Raw genomic sequence first — 15,796 nt, 5'->3', positions numbered from 1 at the left:
TTAATAACTTTTTATTCCTCGTTAATTTTGCGAAGCAAAATAAATCTCACTTATAGCACCCCAAATTAAAGCAATTCATGGTGGTTGCAACTTGGGAAGATTAATTGGAAGGTTCGCAGTAAGCAAAAAACCATTATTACAATGTTATTGCAACAATATTCTAGAACTTGTAATGTTGTTAAATATGTAGTTCTTAATGTTGTATAGAACATCATTATGAACATACTTTGACCACGATTCCGAAATTTCAGTAATGTTGAAATGGGAGTGCCATAACGTTGCGCTAAGGTTTTTCTATCATTCCTGTAATGTTTTTGAGATAAAAATTTAAACGTACTATCAACTTTATTACAATATTATATTAAGATTACCGTAATATTAATTCTAACATTTATTTAAAGTTCTTATTGATGTTTTAGTTCTATTACAGGCAACATGTTTTCAATAAATATGCAATAGTAATAAAATATTTCAATATTTATTGTCTAATTATTATTTAGATTGCTTTTTTATAGACCAGACTTGGACAACTTTGAGCTCCAGAACCACGACACTTCTTTTCTATCCACGGAAAGTAGGGGAGTGTCGTGGCTCCGGAGCTCGAAGTTGCCCAGGCCTGTTATATACCAATCTGCATTAGGGAATAATTCACTAATTATCATAAAAAAGTTTTATTTATATAAAAATAATATATACCATATATATATTACAGTTTTCAGTTTATCACAATAATATCTTTGGTGAAGATCACTGATCCTAGCGGAAGGTTTTGGGATAAAACTCATCTTTCAAATAAAAAAATTTGTTACTATAAATAATCACTCGCGCGGAGCCACGCAAGTAAGATAATATATTTATCACTTCCTGAAAAATAAAAGTAGAATTAAATTAGTGAAAAAGCTACTTATAAATTATAACGCGGCAAACTATAATAATTTTATTTTATAGAGAGTATATACCGAAATACATTACATTACCTTTGTAATGTTTTTTTTTCCTTACGGACGTTTGCGAATCTGAACCACTCCATTACAAAGTGTTCAAAATCTTTTTCTGTATTTCGAGGGAATATTGCTCTAAAAGCTTCTGGAATAAGAAAAATTCAGTACAGTTTATTGTTAGATGAAAGAAATAAATAATGTTAATTTAATGGCAATTAAAACTTATGATAATTATTGAAATAACACAAAAGTTTCCGGAATAGTTTACATATATACTAAATCGATCAAAAATATTAGTTTATGGATATACATATTTTTCTTTTATTTCGTAAGAATTTTTAACGTGTATGTGTGTCCTGCTTTTTAACGATGATTGCTACAAAAAAATAGGAGACAATTTTAATAAATTCTGAGACATAAAACATAGCATTTAATACTGTAAGTAATATATACATCTCTTAAAAAATTACTTACTTTTAATGCTCAGAATTGTGTGTGCGTATCTCCAATTTTATAATTATTTTTTTGGCCAGTCCATAAATACATGGAGGCTAAGTCATCAGAAAATGTAGCCCTCAAACTTCTTCTAATAAAATTCTTTTCATGTTTCCTTCCAATTAACATAACCTTGTTCACCTGAAAAATTTATACTTGTAATTCTATATAATGCAGTTTATTATTATAAATTGCAAGGAAAATAATTCAGAAGACTTTTAAAATATAATAACACATATTATAGAATATTATAGAACATATTAAAGGACATATATTATAGATATAAGTTTGTAAGATTAAGAGTCAGAGTAACCATTTTTGGTTTTGGACGCATTAAGTGCTCCTCCTCAAGATTCTATTTGATCATTTTAAACATAAAACATACAGTTGAATACATTATAGAGATTAATACAAATACATTTTGATTTTTGAAGGATATACCATATTTGAAAACTTTACCGACAAAATTCTACCTTCTTTTAGAAAGTTTACATATATCGTATTGGTTGCATAGAATTACAAATGCTTTTACATAATAAAAATAGGTGTAAATCAATTAGAGCATTTGCTCAATACATCACAAAAATGATTTAAAAATTTCAAAGTAAAGATCTCGGGCTGTCAGTGTATAAATATTTATTTGTTACAAAAATTGTACAACTTTTATATATTATCAGTATGTTTGCTCCGTTAAAGAAAAGTGTAAAAAAATATTACTGTACCATTTCCATTAAATTTAAAAGCTTAAAAATATATGAAAAGTTTGCAAGAAGATTTTTATATATAAATACTTAAGCTTTCTGCTAAATATATGGTAAAACAAAGCAACACACATTTATGTATAGAAGATCCATATATATGCATAAAAGACTTGAACAATGTAGTATGAATGCGTTAGTACTTATTTGATATGACGTTTGGATGATTTTGTCTGTATGTTACTGATACTTTTAAGAGTTTTTCATCTATTTTTTCATCTAATAAATTATCATAAACAAAAAATATATGCATATGTTACGCCACAATCAAAATAACTATAAACATAGTAGATACATCAGATAATGCGCAATTACTATCTTTGCTATGGGCACTACATTGAAAATAATACCAAAAAATTGGTAAAAATTACAAGTCCTGGTGATCTCTTTGTCGACTCTAAATTGCAAATATTATATATACTACTCTTGGAGAAAAAGGGAGAAAGAGAGAGAGAGAGAGGGAGGGAGAGGAGATATCTCTTACAGTCTTTTCTCTTAATTCTTAAATTTTTAAAGTCTGATTTTATTGTGTAAATTTATATCTACTACGATTATGTAACTATTATACTAACCAGAAATGTTATTTGTAAATGTTTATACAATTAATTATAATTGTGATAAGCAGCTTTACTTACAACTTGCATGAAAGCTTCTTGATCAGTTTTTAGCATATCTTCAAAATGTCAATGGAAGATAAAGAGATGAGATATTGTCCAATCTTTGTATCTTGTACAATACTTTCCTTAGAATATTGCTCAGCCTCGCGGCCCGAGTACATCAAGAATATGTTCGATCCTTATTAATACTTTGGTATATTTCTTTTCTTCTGCAAATCTCTCTCTTATAGGTTGAAAAATAGATCTTGAATCACCAGCTACCTAGACAGCACATTACAGCACATTAGATAATTGCAGAGTTCTTATCATTAATATGCAAGATTTAGAATATAATAATTTAATACTTACCCATATAAAAATGTTGTATACAATTAAAAGCGCTCGACAGCACAAGCACAAACGTACGTATATATGACACACTCACGCATCATACGTATATGTAAGATAATGCGACTACAGTCTCCAGAACTATTACTGCTTCCGATTGGCTGTCGCGACAAGCGTGCGTTTGCTCATGATCTCGACGCACTCAAACAGCTGAAAATAATCGGCAGTAAATTGCAAGAAAATAGCAAATAATTCCATTATATAGTTTCTACCGATACCCAAAGAACGTTATTTGTAGTTAACCTAAATTATAGGTTATAGATCATCATATCAGCTACTATTCATAGCACATATGGTTAATTGAGTTCTTATTATTAATATACAACTTTTAGAATATAATAGTTACTTATATATAAATATACTGTAAATAAAGAGCACTCCGCACTGCTCGATCCACACGCGTGTATACGCACTCACGCATCGTACGTAAATGTACGCATCATGGCTGTCGCGATGAGCGTTAGGCACAATATAAAACAATAATATTCTAACAACAGAAAATTAATATATTACCAACGTTATTTCCAAGTCCAAATTACAAGGAATTTTGAACTGTTGCATTAATCTCAAATAAATGTCAGAGTAACATTTGAAAAATATTTTCTGTAACGTTTTTAAAATATTTTAACATTCAGAAAAATCATATTACAAAATAATATTTTTCAAATATGTGTATAATATTATTAAAAAATGTTTAAAAAATACACATAAAGTCAATATTTTTAAACGTTATTTTAATGTTCCTTGCTTATACTGGGTGACTAAGCATATTTTGTCCTCCTAAAAAATTATTTTGAAAATATTGATATAAATAATCATAAAATACTGAAGTGTGTGTGTATGTGTGTGTGAAAGAGAGGGGGGGGGGAGGGAACAAGGGAGATAAATATTTTAATAATTTATACATAATTTATAATTAAATTGTTATTCGTTTCTTGTTATTGTTATCTTATTGCACATTTGCAATTTTATTATGTCTCTTATTCTTTACGTTTTATATATTTCGAAAATATAGTACAATATATTATTAATTAAACCTATATCTTGTCTTAGCCTTAACTATATACTGCTGCCGCAAGCGAGTTCCGACTTTACTACACTTACTATAACTTTCAAGATGATACCTATAAAATATTCAATGAAGATTGTGATACCTGGTCGAAGAAAGTAGCGTTATGTATAGATCTGTTCTTGGTGCAATATGGCCATTATGATCACGTTATTATACATATCCTGCATTCGAAATGAGATGATTAAACGTTGGAGATAAAAAAGCTAGAAATGTTTTTGTTTTACTCATTTTCACGTTTCTTTACAAATTATGACAAGGAGAACAACCCGAATACTTAGCCAAATCTGTCGAGAACCGAAATGAAAGTGTGTACAGCAACGTTTGTCGCGACAGAATGTCAACAGAAATATAACAGAATTTTTTAACTAGAATATAATGAAAGATCGATCATAGAAACCGAGCAAAATCTGTCGTTTCGTAACAATTTAAATAATAGTATTCCATTATATATAGAATAAAGTATTTTATTTTATAGATGTTTACGAAATGATAGATTCTGCTCGGTTTCTGCCGACAATCTGCTGTCAAATTGCATCAACAGGCTCCGCCGGCAAAACAAGAGTTTAATTCGGACACAGATGTTGTCATACTGCAGGCAGTTTGCTGACTGCTGACTGAGACGACAGTCTTGAAGAGAAAAGATGCGCCAAAAGCGCAAGAGTAGACGACTCTGATGCAAAGGTGCAAGTTATTTTCTTAAAATCGTCGTTTGAATTTACCGTTTTCTTGTTCATCGGCGATCCGCGATGTCAATGGCATCGAGATCGATCAATTTTTATTTATATTGATCTTATATTGATGTCATCGACATCGCGGATCGCCGGTGAACAAGAAAACGATAAATTCAAACATTTCAAACGGATTATCTAAATCTAAGTCTAACGTATCGCAGTTGAATACTCCTTAGATTGTAATACTTACCCCAGCGAGAGTTTCTGTTCTTCCATAACTTTTCTATTTATTCCGTCTCGTATCGAACCGTGCGCGTTACCCAGGAGAGAAAAACCACGCGAATCGCCGGGGGTCGCTAGACGTATAGGTATACATACATGTAAAGACATAAATATGCATGTGCGGGGGGCCGGGGCCAAGCGGCCGAGGGTCAGGCCGGTCAGGCGTACAGGAGCCCCAAGGTGCACGTATCTACTCGCCACGACCTCGACCCGTCGTGAGATACAACACGGCAAACGGCAACACGGGCCGCACGGGCGTATGTTATGTATGTATACATACATATACATACATAACATACAGTACCACAAGTATATACCGTGACAGTACGGCAAGTACGCTGCAGTACGCTGCCGGCCGCGTCGAATCCACGTTCGCGTTGGTTGCGCCGTCTTTCTCGGCATTTTTTGCTCCGTGTCCAGCAGATCAGCCAGAACAACTGTGTTCTCGAGAATCTCGAGTATCAAGTATTATTCTGATACGCCGTCGTTTACGTTTTATGTGCATCGATCGTACCAATGGATTTAGTCCGAATATAGTATGTACTTGATACGCGTACTAAACGGTCGGTGTAAACTAACAATAAGCCAGACAGTCCAAACACAGCCACCCGCAGCCCGCAGCAGCGTCCGGCGTCGTGATCATTGGTGATTTCGTCGTGCGTTTTATTGCGTCTTTATCGCGTGCGCGAACGTGTAGGCGCGCGCGCGCGCCTACAGATCTTCGTCATGCCGCTCACGAGATAATGCTGGGTAGGCTACGGGCTGCTGCTCGACGACCGTGTTCCGACGTGACGTTGGACGAGAGCGAAAGCGACGAGGTTAGGCACGCGCGATTTATATCAATCTTCGATCGACGTGTCAAACACGAACGCAAATGGCCGCTGCCGAAGAGGATGTGTCCACACTCGGCGAGCGGATTGACGAGCTGAGCATTTCCGCGACGGAAGACGACGAGACGACGGCGGCCAGGACCGACGGCAATGACGTGGACGTTACGACGAGGAGTTGCGAGCCGCGGCTCTGGGGCTTCGAGACGCGAGAGCTTTACAAGCTCGCGATCAATTTCTACAAAGGTGAGCGCTTAACAAGCCGATACTCCGCTAGCCTAGCGCACGTAAGCAGCGAGCGCTTTGCTACCATTTGCTACGGAAAAATTTGGCTGGACAGAAGCGAGCGCTTCTGTCCAGCCAAATTTTTCCGTAGCAAATGGTAGCAAAGCGCTCGCTGCTTACGTGCGCTAGGCTAGCGGAGTATCGGCTGAACGCACCTACTCGCGTGGTACCTGTGCCACCTCGTCGCGATACAACGCGACCACATTTATTTAGATCAGACATTCAATTAAACATTAAACTACTGCGTTAAAAATCTTTCATGTTTCTCTATGCAAAAATTTATTTTATATACATATATATATGTATTTTCATATTGTCATGCTGATTTTTATAACAAAGAAAAATGAATGAATTCCCATAAAGATTTTATTCTAAATGTTATGTATTAAAGATAATAATACAACTGAAAGATACGTACAACAGTTTCTATTTTCTTTGTCAAATAGTTGCTAATTTTAAATGGTATATTTTGTAATAAGAATTGTCAAGTATAGATAATGTATATATCTATATAAATTTTTGTGAGCACTTTCAGACTTATAAAAAAAATGCACTTGTAAAAGTTTTTATATAAAATAAGATTAGAGTTCTCTTATATTCAATGTATAAGTTTGTAATATGTGTGCAATGATCATGAATTGTCGACAAAAATTATCTTGTTTTATCATGAAAAATGAAATTATAAGATTCTGATGTAACATAAATATGAATGTTGACAAATGTACTTAAATATATGTTTAAGATGTAACAAGTGTTAAAAGAATATGTTCGATATTGTAAATTTGAGATGTATCAAGTAAATAAGTTACATTTAAGAAGTATCAGAATTTTTGACAAAACTATTACCGAAAAATTTATTTTATTTAGAGAAAGAAGGCAAAGCTGTCCATCTCTCTTACGAGGATAAACTGAAACTGGTGGCGTTCACGCAACAAGTGACGCATGGAAAATGTACAGCTGAAAATGCACCACCATTAGGTGTCCTGGACATGATCGGAAGAGACAGGCGCTTGGCATGGCAAAATCTGGGATATATATCGAAGGAGCAGGCGATGGAAGGATTTATAGTATTGCTGGACAAACTTTGTCCTTTATTCAGAACTGTAGTTGAAGCGCAAAAAAGAGATTTTGAAGAAAAGCAACGGCTTAAGAGAGAAGAGGAGGCCAAAAAACTGGAAGAGGAAAAGAAACTTAAGGAGCTAGAAGAGGAGAGGAAGAAGCAGGAGGAAGAGAGATTGAAGGAGGAAACTCAAAGGAGGCAGATTCAGGATGCTTTGAATCAACAAACGTATTATCAGTTCAAAATATACGCTGAGCAACAGTATCCTGGCAATCCAGAGCAGCAAGGCGTTTTGATTAGGCAATTACAGGAACAGCATTATCATCAGTACATGCAGCAACTTCACCAGAACCAGTTAGTTATTGAGGACCAAAATGAGGAGGAAGAAGAGGAAAAGGAGAAGACGAAGAAAAAGAGCGTCCAATCGGAAAATGTGACGTGCAAAAATGACGATAACGACGATGACGTCAACAACAAGGATGACACGAACGAAAATGTGAATGATGAAGATTCAGATGAGGTGGAGGACTGGCCGCCCATAACTCCTGCAGAGATGTGGACGAGAAAGGGCGTGGAGGAATTTAAGCAGACCATCAAAAGGGAAACGGGCGACGCGGTCATCAAGGTCGGCCACGGGGAAACCGTCACGGTGCGAGTACCGACGCACGAAGACGGTACGTGTCTGTTCTGGGAGTTTGCAACAGACGGTTACGATATTGGTTTCGGGGTTTATTTCGAATGGTCGAAACCAGAGACGAATCAGGTGTCCGTATACATAAGCGAGTCGGAAGAAGACGAGGACGAGGAGGAGTACGAACCGCGGGAAGATCTAGAGAGCGGGTCGGTGAATGGTAACGCCCGACCTGAACGTAGAACAACTACCCCACCTATAAGCGTTATAGTACCCGTAAGTACTCAAATACCATTTGTATTCGTTTGCAGATAAAATTGCATAATTACAATTTAAGTTACACAAGTTTTATACTAATATATTATTTTGTGTACTATTTAAAGATATATAGGAGAGACTCGCAAGAGGAGATTTACGCTGGAAGTCATCAATATCCAGGCGAGGTAAAAGCATAAGAAAATGTGGTTTATTATTTAATCGCACGTGTATGCATACGTGTTTCGCCGAAGATAATTAATTATTTATCATCGTTACTGTTCTGCTTGCAGGGAGTATATCTTCTGAAGTTCGACAATTCATATTCGCTTTGGCGAAGTAAAACGCTTTACTACCGAGTGTATTATACGCGGCAGGGTTTCAAGAATAATAATAATTAGTCTTTACGTTGCATATCGAGACGTGATGTATAACGAGTACATGTTGTTGAGCACTAGCCTTGGCATAATCGTCTACTGATAATGCTAGTCCAACTGAATAAAGAATCCCATCTGTCCTATTTGTTTAGTTCGCGCGAAAGCAACAAAACTGTTCACATACAAAGAAAATATATATTTATTATATAGTTAAGTAAGAACACGATATGTTCTGTAAAGTGGCAAAAGTGTGTGCGCGAGGAGAAAACGGATTCTAGACTGTCCTCGAGAGGTGAGAATTCCTATGAGGCGTATGTGTCATATGTAAATTGGCAATCGACTCTTCTACGTGCATAATATTGCGTACCTGCGGCGATTTTTGCGTACACCATTCCTCGACGCAGGTGTCGTCATCTCTTCGCGATTTTTGACGAAATTTTCAAGTGTTCGTATCGGCGCGCCAATCTTTATGTATACATGATGGTCTCTGTTTTAAAACGAAGGATAAAGGCTGCGTTCCGATATTCACCGCCAATACTAAAAATCTATAGTTTACGTCACATACATTATATATTTTCAGTACTGGCAGTGAGTAACGGAACACTGCGTGTACACGCACGTTGTATATCTGTATTATCTATGTGAATACTGGCTTGTGGAATGTTTTTTGCGACTCGATGTTGTACAAACTTTATCACCTAGCTTAGTTCACTGTCATAGCTTTTATTAAAATTATCTTATTTTTCTTTAAATATAGCAGCAGAATGCGCATTTCTTGTTTTATTCGCATTATAGCGACAAAGCTCACCCCCTTTTCTTCCGTTTTCTAGTAACGTTTATTATACTAGGTACGTAGCCATATTGTTTTTATAGCAATATCGTGCGATTTTGTATTATCCATGATATTGTTAATGGTAATGGTAGTGATAATAATAATAATAATAATAATGATGAGAATATATAGTATATGTATATCCTGTAATAACACATCCAACTACAGACGACTTACACTAACGGGTATGCGTGCGTGATTCCGCTCTTATCGCATTTCCATTTTATCACGTGTTTAACTTCGACCAGAGAGAAACCTCTCTGCTTCTACCTATAATGACATTTAATTAGAAAAGCACTTTTTTGAGACGGCATAAGTTTTGTATCGTTAATTTGTTCGAAGACAGAGCGAAATTGATTCCGTTATTCGCGCCTTAAAAGTACACGTGGATTGTCCGTGAGTGATTAAATAAACGCCGATTAAACGACGGAATTACCCATTGGCTTGTTATATTTGGCTCGTAGCGCGATAGCTATATACGTATGTACATACATATAATATACGTACATACTCATGTAAACAGCCTACTCAACAAGCATAACTTTCTCTACTCCCTAAGCGTCAAGTACCAAGTACTTCGCTAAAAAAATACGGCTTCGTTGTACATTTTCAGTAAGAAAGCTATTCGACGTCCCTCCTGTTCTTCTGGAGCGTGTTTTGCTCGAATACGCGGATGGATCTTGCTCATCTGAATGTAGATTCGATCCTCTGTATAGGATCGAACGTGTCGTCGCAGTGTAGCGCATTCGACAAAACATCATGCAGCTCGCTCGCATGTACTTCGCAATCGCTACGGCGTAACTGTGATATGGCAGTCAACGAATCTCGAAGTTCTACCTCTAACGACGATGCGTTCGCCTTCCTCAATTCTCGCTGAAAATTTTAAACGATGCAAAGCTCCCGCTTTTAGCGTCTGCCATCGCCGCCTGAAGATCGAATGGTCCGCCGTTCAATCTAAACGCGATAATAAAAATTACGATCTTTGGATATTCGCAATACTCGCTACGCCGAAAATTAATTCGCTATATTTCCTCGTCAGACTCGTCACCCTGAGATTCTCGTGGCGGCCTCTGGCTATCTGGCGCGTTATGAGTTATGAGCTCTCCACTTATTGTTTCAGCCCCGACGATCGGACGTATAAAACGTGATTTTAGAAACCACTTTAGAACATTTCTAGAAAATTTACAGGTAGGTACGTATATACCGATCTATCCTTTTTAGACATGTGTTTACAACACCGAGTGTAAATTTTAATCAAAAGTCTCTCGATACTTTTGACTTTTTAAAAATTGTTTTTATATATCACATTTGATCGTCGGCGTGCTCTTATAATTAGCATTTTGGGCTGAAACGATCCGGTAAAAAATTTCTCATATAAAAATATATAATATATATTTTTATATATATATATATATATATATATATATATATATATATAATTATATCTATATATAATTTCTTATTCTTGTATAAAGAAAATAAAACATATAGACGATATATAAAACGAGAATAGGTATGATAGACATTATATGGGCACATTTTCTCTGTTTATATATTATACAGGAAAGAATTAAAAATAATTAAAAGGGTAATTTTTGCATTGCATTTTTATAAAAAGTGAAGTTTTTGAGGAAATGAGAACAGTTTTCCTATATATACATATAATTATATCGTCTATGAATAAACAATACCGCATATATAACATTTTTTTCAAATGCACTTTTTGGCTTCGATTGTTCCGTATTATCATTTTACAGGTAAGATCGTAAATGATTATACATATTATTTACAGATGAGTTCAATGTTCAATGTTCATTCAAGGATGTTCATCACATAAATAGTTGTATATTTCACTTTGGGCACAGTTTTTTGCCTCTCCTGAAAACTTTACTAATTGTTACATATAGACGGTATTGTTTATTCATTGACGACATATAAATGTAATAATCGTATGTGAAGTGTGATATTATATATAGAACATTATAATATTTTGCCATTTTAGCCGGTATTCATAGTCAGATTTTTATTATTATATTATAAGATCGTCTTAGTTCACCTCATAATTGTGACAATTAGAAAGGAAAGCGTCTCCGCAAGCCGCAAGCATATCTTCTGTTCTTCAGATCTTGCCGGGAGCTCTTCAATGGCAATGTTCAGTCTATTATATATACGTCTATGGTTCATCTTTAGCTGCACCGTAGCCAATAAAACGAGTCGTACAACATCTAAAGATAAACAGACGATCTGAAATATAAGATCTGACTATAAATATTAGCCTTTACATATCTTTAAAGAACACAATGCAAAAGTTATTTTTTGAATTATTTTTCAATTATTCTTTTTATTACTTTTTCTATAAAAATTATTCGAAATTATCCAAGAGAAAGAAAAAAATATCTTATATATAATTATATACATATTTATGTGTACAATTTTATATATATATATATATGTATGTATTGTATATAATTATAAGATATTTTATGCAACACGTGCATGGAAAGTGCCACATAAAATAGGGAGTGTAAGTCGTGTGTAAAGATGAAAATTACGACACTTGTTACACAAATAACTATTTTCTTATATATATATGTATATATATATATATATATATATATCTATATATATATATATATATACATATGTACATATTTATGTATATTTTTGTATGAAAAATCTTTGACCAAGAATAAGTTATCACACACTATTCGTGACGCATCGTTCGAGTCTTCAACACGGACGTAATGTCTATATACACAGAGTGTCCTAAGTTTCTTTCAAATCGATCGAAGAATCCGTGTAAATAAAAAAATACGCGTAAGGACATTCCGTGTATCTACGAAACAGCTTCGAAGCAGCGACTTAAGGACGACTTTGAGACAACTCTGATTAATTTAATCGGTAATTATCGTATTCAGTAATGCCTGCAGTAACATAAAATTGACAATTTTTTGTTCATACGTAGGGAAAAAAGATGAGAAATAAACGATTTGCAGAGAATAATGGAAATTTTTCCGGAGTCAATTTCATCGGTTGGATTAATCACCGATTAAGTTAATCCAAGTTTAGTCAAAGTTTAAACTTTGGACTCGCGTTAATTCCTGCGCAATGCTGCTCTTCTGTTTAGCCTTAAGATTACGAATCCAAAGTATTATACGTATAAACACGATGAAGGCATATGTTGGTAAAACGTGTGCGTGTATAATGTATGTGTGTTGAGCGCGTGCAACGCTACGCGCCGATTTTTTGTGATTGAAAATGAAGTTTATCAAAATCTCGGCGCATCTTTCTGGTCATTGCGCGTACGCTCGCATTTGACAATAATAACTGCGTGCAGTGTTAATTAATTGAGCTATCGCTTAACAGATTACTTAATTAGTTCAGATTTACTTCGCTTTATCCTCCGTAGGAAAATGCGCAACTTATAAGTATCGCTCGACGGATCTATGCATAAAACAGTTCCGTAATGATCGAAAAACCGCGCGCACATGAGAAAGATAGACTACATACTCGAAAGAAATCGCCAATAAAATTCGTTCTACGACATCAAGCTTCTTATCTTGAGCTGCTCGGACTTTAAATAACAAAAAAATTTTTTTTCCTTCGTATTATTGTATCTTCTACGAGCAATATTGCTAAATGAGGATTTTGAAAAGAAAATAATTTGGATTTCATCCCTTTTTAATTCTTGTTTATCAAATTAAAAAAAAAAAGAATAAATTTCAATTCCTAGAACGAATTTTCGTAAATCTTTATCGCTTCATCTATATATTTTCCGTAGAGCTGTTCGTAGCATGGCGTGTACGCGAATTTAAACACAATTCGTAACAAATGGTAACAAGTGAAATCTTCGAATCATCGTTTATATTTAAACATGACAATGATGACATATGAGAAAACCGAAAATGTGAATATCGCTATGCATCCGATACATTCTTATTAGTTAAGGTGATCCTAAAGCCGTGATTCTAGCCGGTTTTTTTCTTAGCACTAATCTTTTAATTGGCTTTATAGAAATGCAAAATTCTTGTCTAGAATTAAAGTACGCATCAAAATCTAGGTCATGGTGGTCGAATTTATATCGAAAACGAAAAAAAATTAATATTTTTTGTTATACGTGACGACCACCACATATAAATTCGACCACCATGACCTAGATTTTGATGCGTACTTTAATTCTAGACAAGAATTTTGCATTTCTATAAAGCCAATTAAAAGATTAGTGCTAAGAAAAAAACCGAAAAAAACCGGCTAGGATCACGGCTTTAGGATCACCTTAATTGCCAGCATTTCAATTTATTTGCGAAGGCAAATATAAACGAGCAACTCTCTCAGAGACAATAATATTATTAACTAATTTCATTTCTAATATAAATTTCTTTATAATTTTTATAAGTAATTCTAATAAATTGTTATAATTAATTAATAAAAGATGACGATTTAAAAGAGTAGGTATGTAATAGAACATCGGATTCTTTTACGAAATATATTTAATGCGAATAAATCGGCCGTATTCAATCAAAATGTACAAAATACTAGCAAATCTTGTAATATTCGCGAAATGTAGGCAATATATAAACTTAAACCTAAGGATCCATTAAATGTTCGATAAATGATAACCTAAGGAAACATTGCTTACGATAACACCTCGACAGCTTGCATACGTAATTGACTCTCGACGTTTTGTAATAGCGTATACGCCTAATTGTAAATTGCGCGTTAACTTTCAAATTGGCTTGGCTAAAATAGCGAGGCACATTGTCTCGAAAAATTAATTGTACATGGACTCACTTCCGAAGCGCGATCGTAGTTTCGTTTGGCGCGCTCTGTCCAGCAATCTGGTTTCTATTTGTTTTGATATATACTACGCTCTATATTCGTTTTTGTAAGTGCATTTAACGTTAAATGTAGTTATATCTAATAATGTAGTTCAATAAAAAAATAAAATTTTAAAGTTGAGAGAGCGAGGACAGGAGGGAGAGAGAAAGAAGGGAGTGAGGGGATAAGGAAAAAAAAGATGAGCAAAATTGGAAGAGGAAGAGAAGGGTTAGAAGGGGCGAAGAAGAGGCGGAAGGGGGAGAGGGAGGGAGGAAAGGAGAGAGAGAGAGAGAGAGAGAGAGAGAGAGAGAGAGAGAGAGAGAGATGGAACTCTTAATGCATCCGGAAGACAGAAAAACTGATATATGGTAGAGATAATATAAGCGAATTGAATTAAATTTAAAATAGGATAAGTTTAAATTAAGCTAGTTGTAAGAATGTATATAAGCAATTATATAATCCTAAGAGAAACAGTACATACATATTATTCAGATATTTATAACTCTGATTTTAATAAAATTTACCGTGTTCATGTCATCAAAACTTTTAACCCTAAAACGGATTTTGTGATTAAATATATTGCATTTTTTACCTATATTCCGAAAATAAGTATAAATTAAATCATAGGTAGTTTTTACATTTTTTAATTGCTTATTCAAAGGATTTGTCAAATAATTGAAAACAAAAACATCAAAATTAATAAATTAAAAATGACGAAATTAATATAGAGTATATATAAATTTAAAATTTTTGAATTTTTGCTCAAACTTGTAATATGAAAGTTTTTTAGATTACCGAATATATAAATTTTAATATTAAAATTGTAAGCCATATAATGGATAAGTTGTTCTTAAAGCCTTAATTTTCCATTTTTCTGATAGTGATTATAATGTAAATTTAATATAATTATAAAAATCTTGTTAATCTTAATTTACGAATTTTTAAAAATAATTTTAACAATATAGTTGATTTTAAATGGAATTTTTTACATTATAGTGTATTTAATAAATAAATAAATTAAGTTAATATTTGATAAATTAATTTAAGAAAATGTTTTTTTTTTACAGGACCCCGGGCCCAGCCATAGGGAAAATGGATCCCGGTCAAATTGGTTGAAACTGCAGTATGTTGTACTTTATAATCTCTTGATCAAAAGTGTTAAGGGGATGCTGGAGTCGCGGGCGAACTCGATCAGCGTCGATAAAGAAGTGCTCACCGATTCTTACATATACATACAGAGCGCAGGCAAACTCGACCAGCGTCGATAAAGAAGTGCTCACCGATTCTTACACATACATACAGAGCGCAGAGTTTTTGGCTGAATTCGGGGAGACGCGTAACATGTGCATATGAAATTTTCTAACATACTTTTCTCTTATACTAAAGCTCGCAGCTTATTTCTGCAAGCACAGGATTCTTCTTTATTGTATTTCCGTGACGGCTGCAAGGTTTTTGTATACGTACACAGTCTAAAACTTTTATCTGCAG

At 34.2% G+C, this 15,796-nt stretch overlaps 1 protein-coding gene and 1 long non-coding RNA gene across 6 annotated transcripts; one reads left to right on the top strand and one right to left on the bottom strand.

Annotated features, from left to right (window-relative positions):
• Positions 1-329: 329 nt before the first annotated feature.
• Positions 330-5,506, bottom strand: LOC112461402. Of its 5 annotated transcripts, none has more exons than XR_003041543.1 (6): positions 5,192-5,506; positions 3,160-3,348; positions 2,830-3,072; positions 1,416-1,577; positions 978-1,086; positions 330-864 (listed from the first exon to the last, which is right to left on the bottom strand). It is a non-coding gene; the product is annotated as an uncharacterized LOC112461402 (long non-coding RNA). The 5 variants fall into 5 exon arrangements; XR_003041541.1 differs by lacking the exon at positions 5,192-5,506 and adding an exon at positions 3,417-3,740; XR_003041542.1 differs by lacking the exon at positions 5,192-5,506 and adding an exon at positions 3,545-3,740.
• Positions 5,507-5,579: 73 nt separating this feature from the next.
• On the top strand, positions 5,580-9,429 carry LOC112461401 (Golgi resident protein GCP60). The gene is made up of 4 exons (XM_025026632.1): positions 5,580-6,296; positions 7,203-8,302; positions 8,410-8,469; positions 8,575-9,429. The coding sequence occupies exons 1-4, from the start codon at positions 6,098-6,100 to the stop codon at positions 8,680-8,682; spliced, it is 1,467 nt and encodes a 488-aa protein (XP_024882400.1). The 5' UTR covers positions 5,580-6,097; the 3' UTR covers positions 8,683-9,429.
• The last annotated feature ends 6,367 nt before the right edge of the window (positions 9,430-15,796 follow it).

This window comes from Temnothorax curvispinosus, unplaced genomic scaffold (genome assembly GCF_003070985.1).
Source record: "Temnothorax curvispinosus isolate PA1 unplaced genomic scaffold, ASM307098v1 QBEX01011355.1, whole genome shotgun sequence".
In the NCBI taxonomy this organism is placed as follows: Eukaryota; Metazoa; Arthropoda; class Insecta; order Hymenoptera; family Formicidae; genus Temnothorax; species Temnothorax curvispinosus.
This window is presented reverse-complemented; position numbering and strand designations above follow the sequence as displayed.

Excerpts from the sequence above, each read along its gene's own strand:
- LOC112461401 (XM_025026632.1), top strand. The coding sequence starts at position 6,098 with ATGGCCGCTGCCGAAGAGGATGTGTCCACACTCGGCGAGCGGATTGAC. Across the intron at positions 6,297-7,202 it reads CGCGATCAATTTCTACAAAG|AGAAAGAAGGCAAAGCTGTC; the intron begins GTGAGCGCTTAA and ends TATTTTATTTAG. Across the intron at positions 8,470-8,574 it reads GTCATCAATATCCAGGCGAG|GGAGTATATCTTCTGAAGTT; the intron begins GTAAAAGCATAA and ends TTCTGCTTGCAG.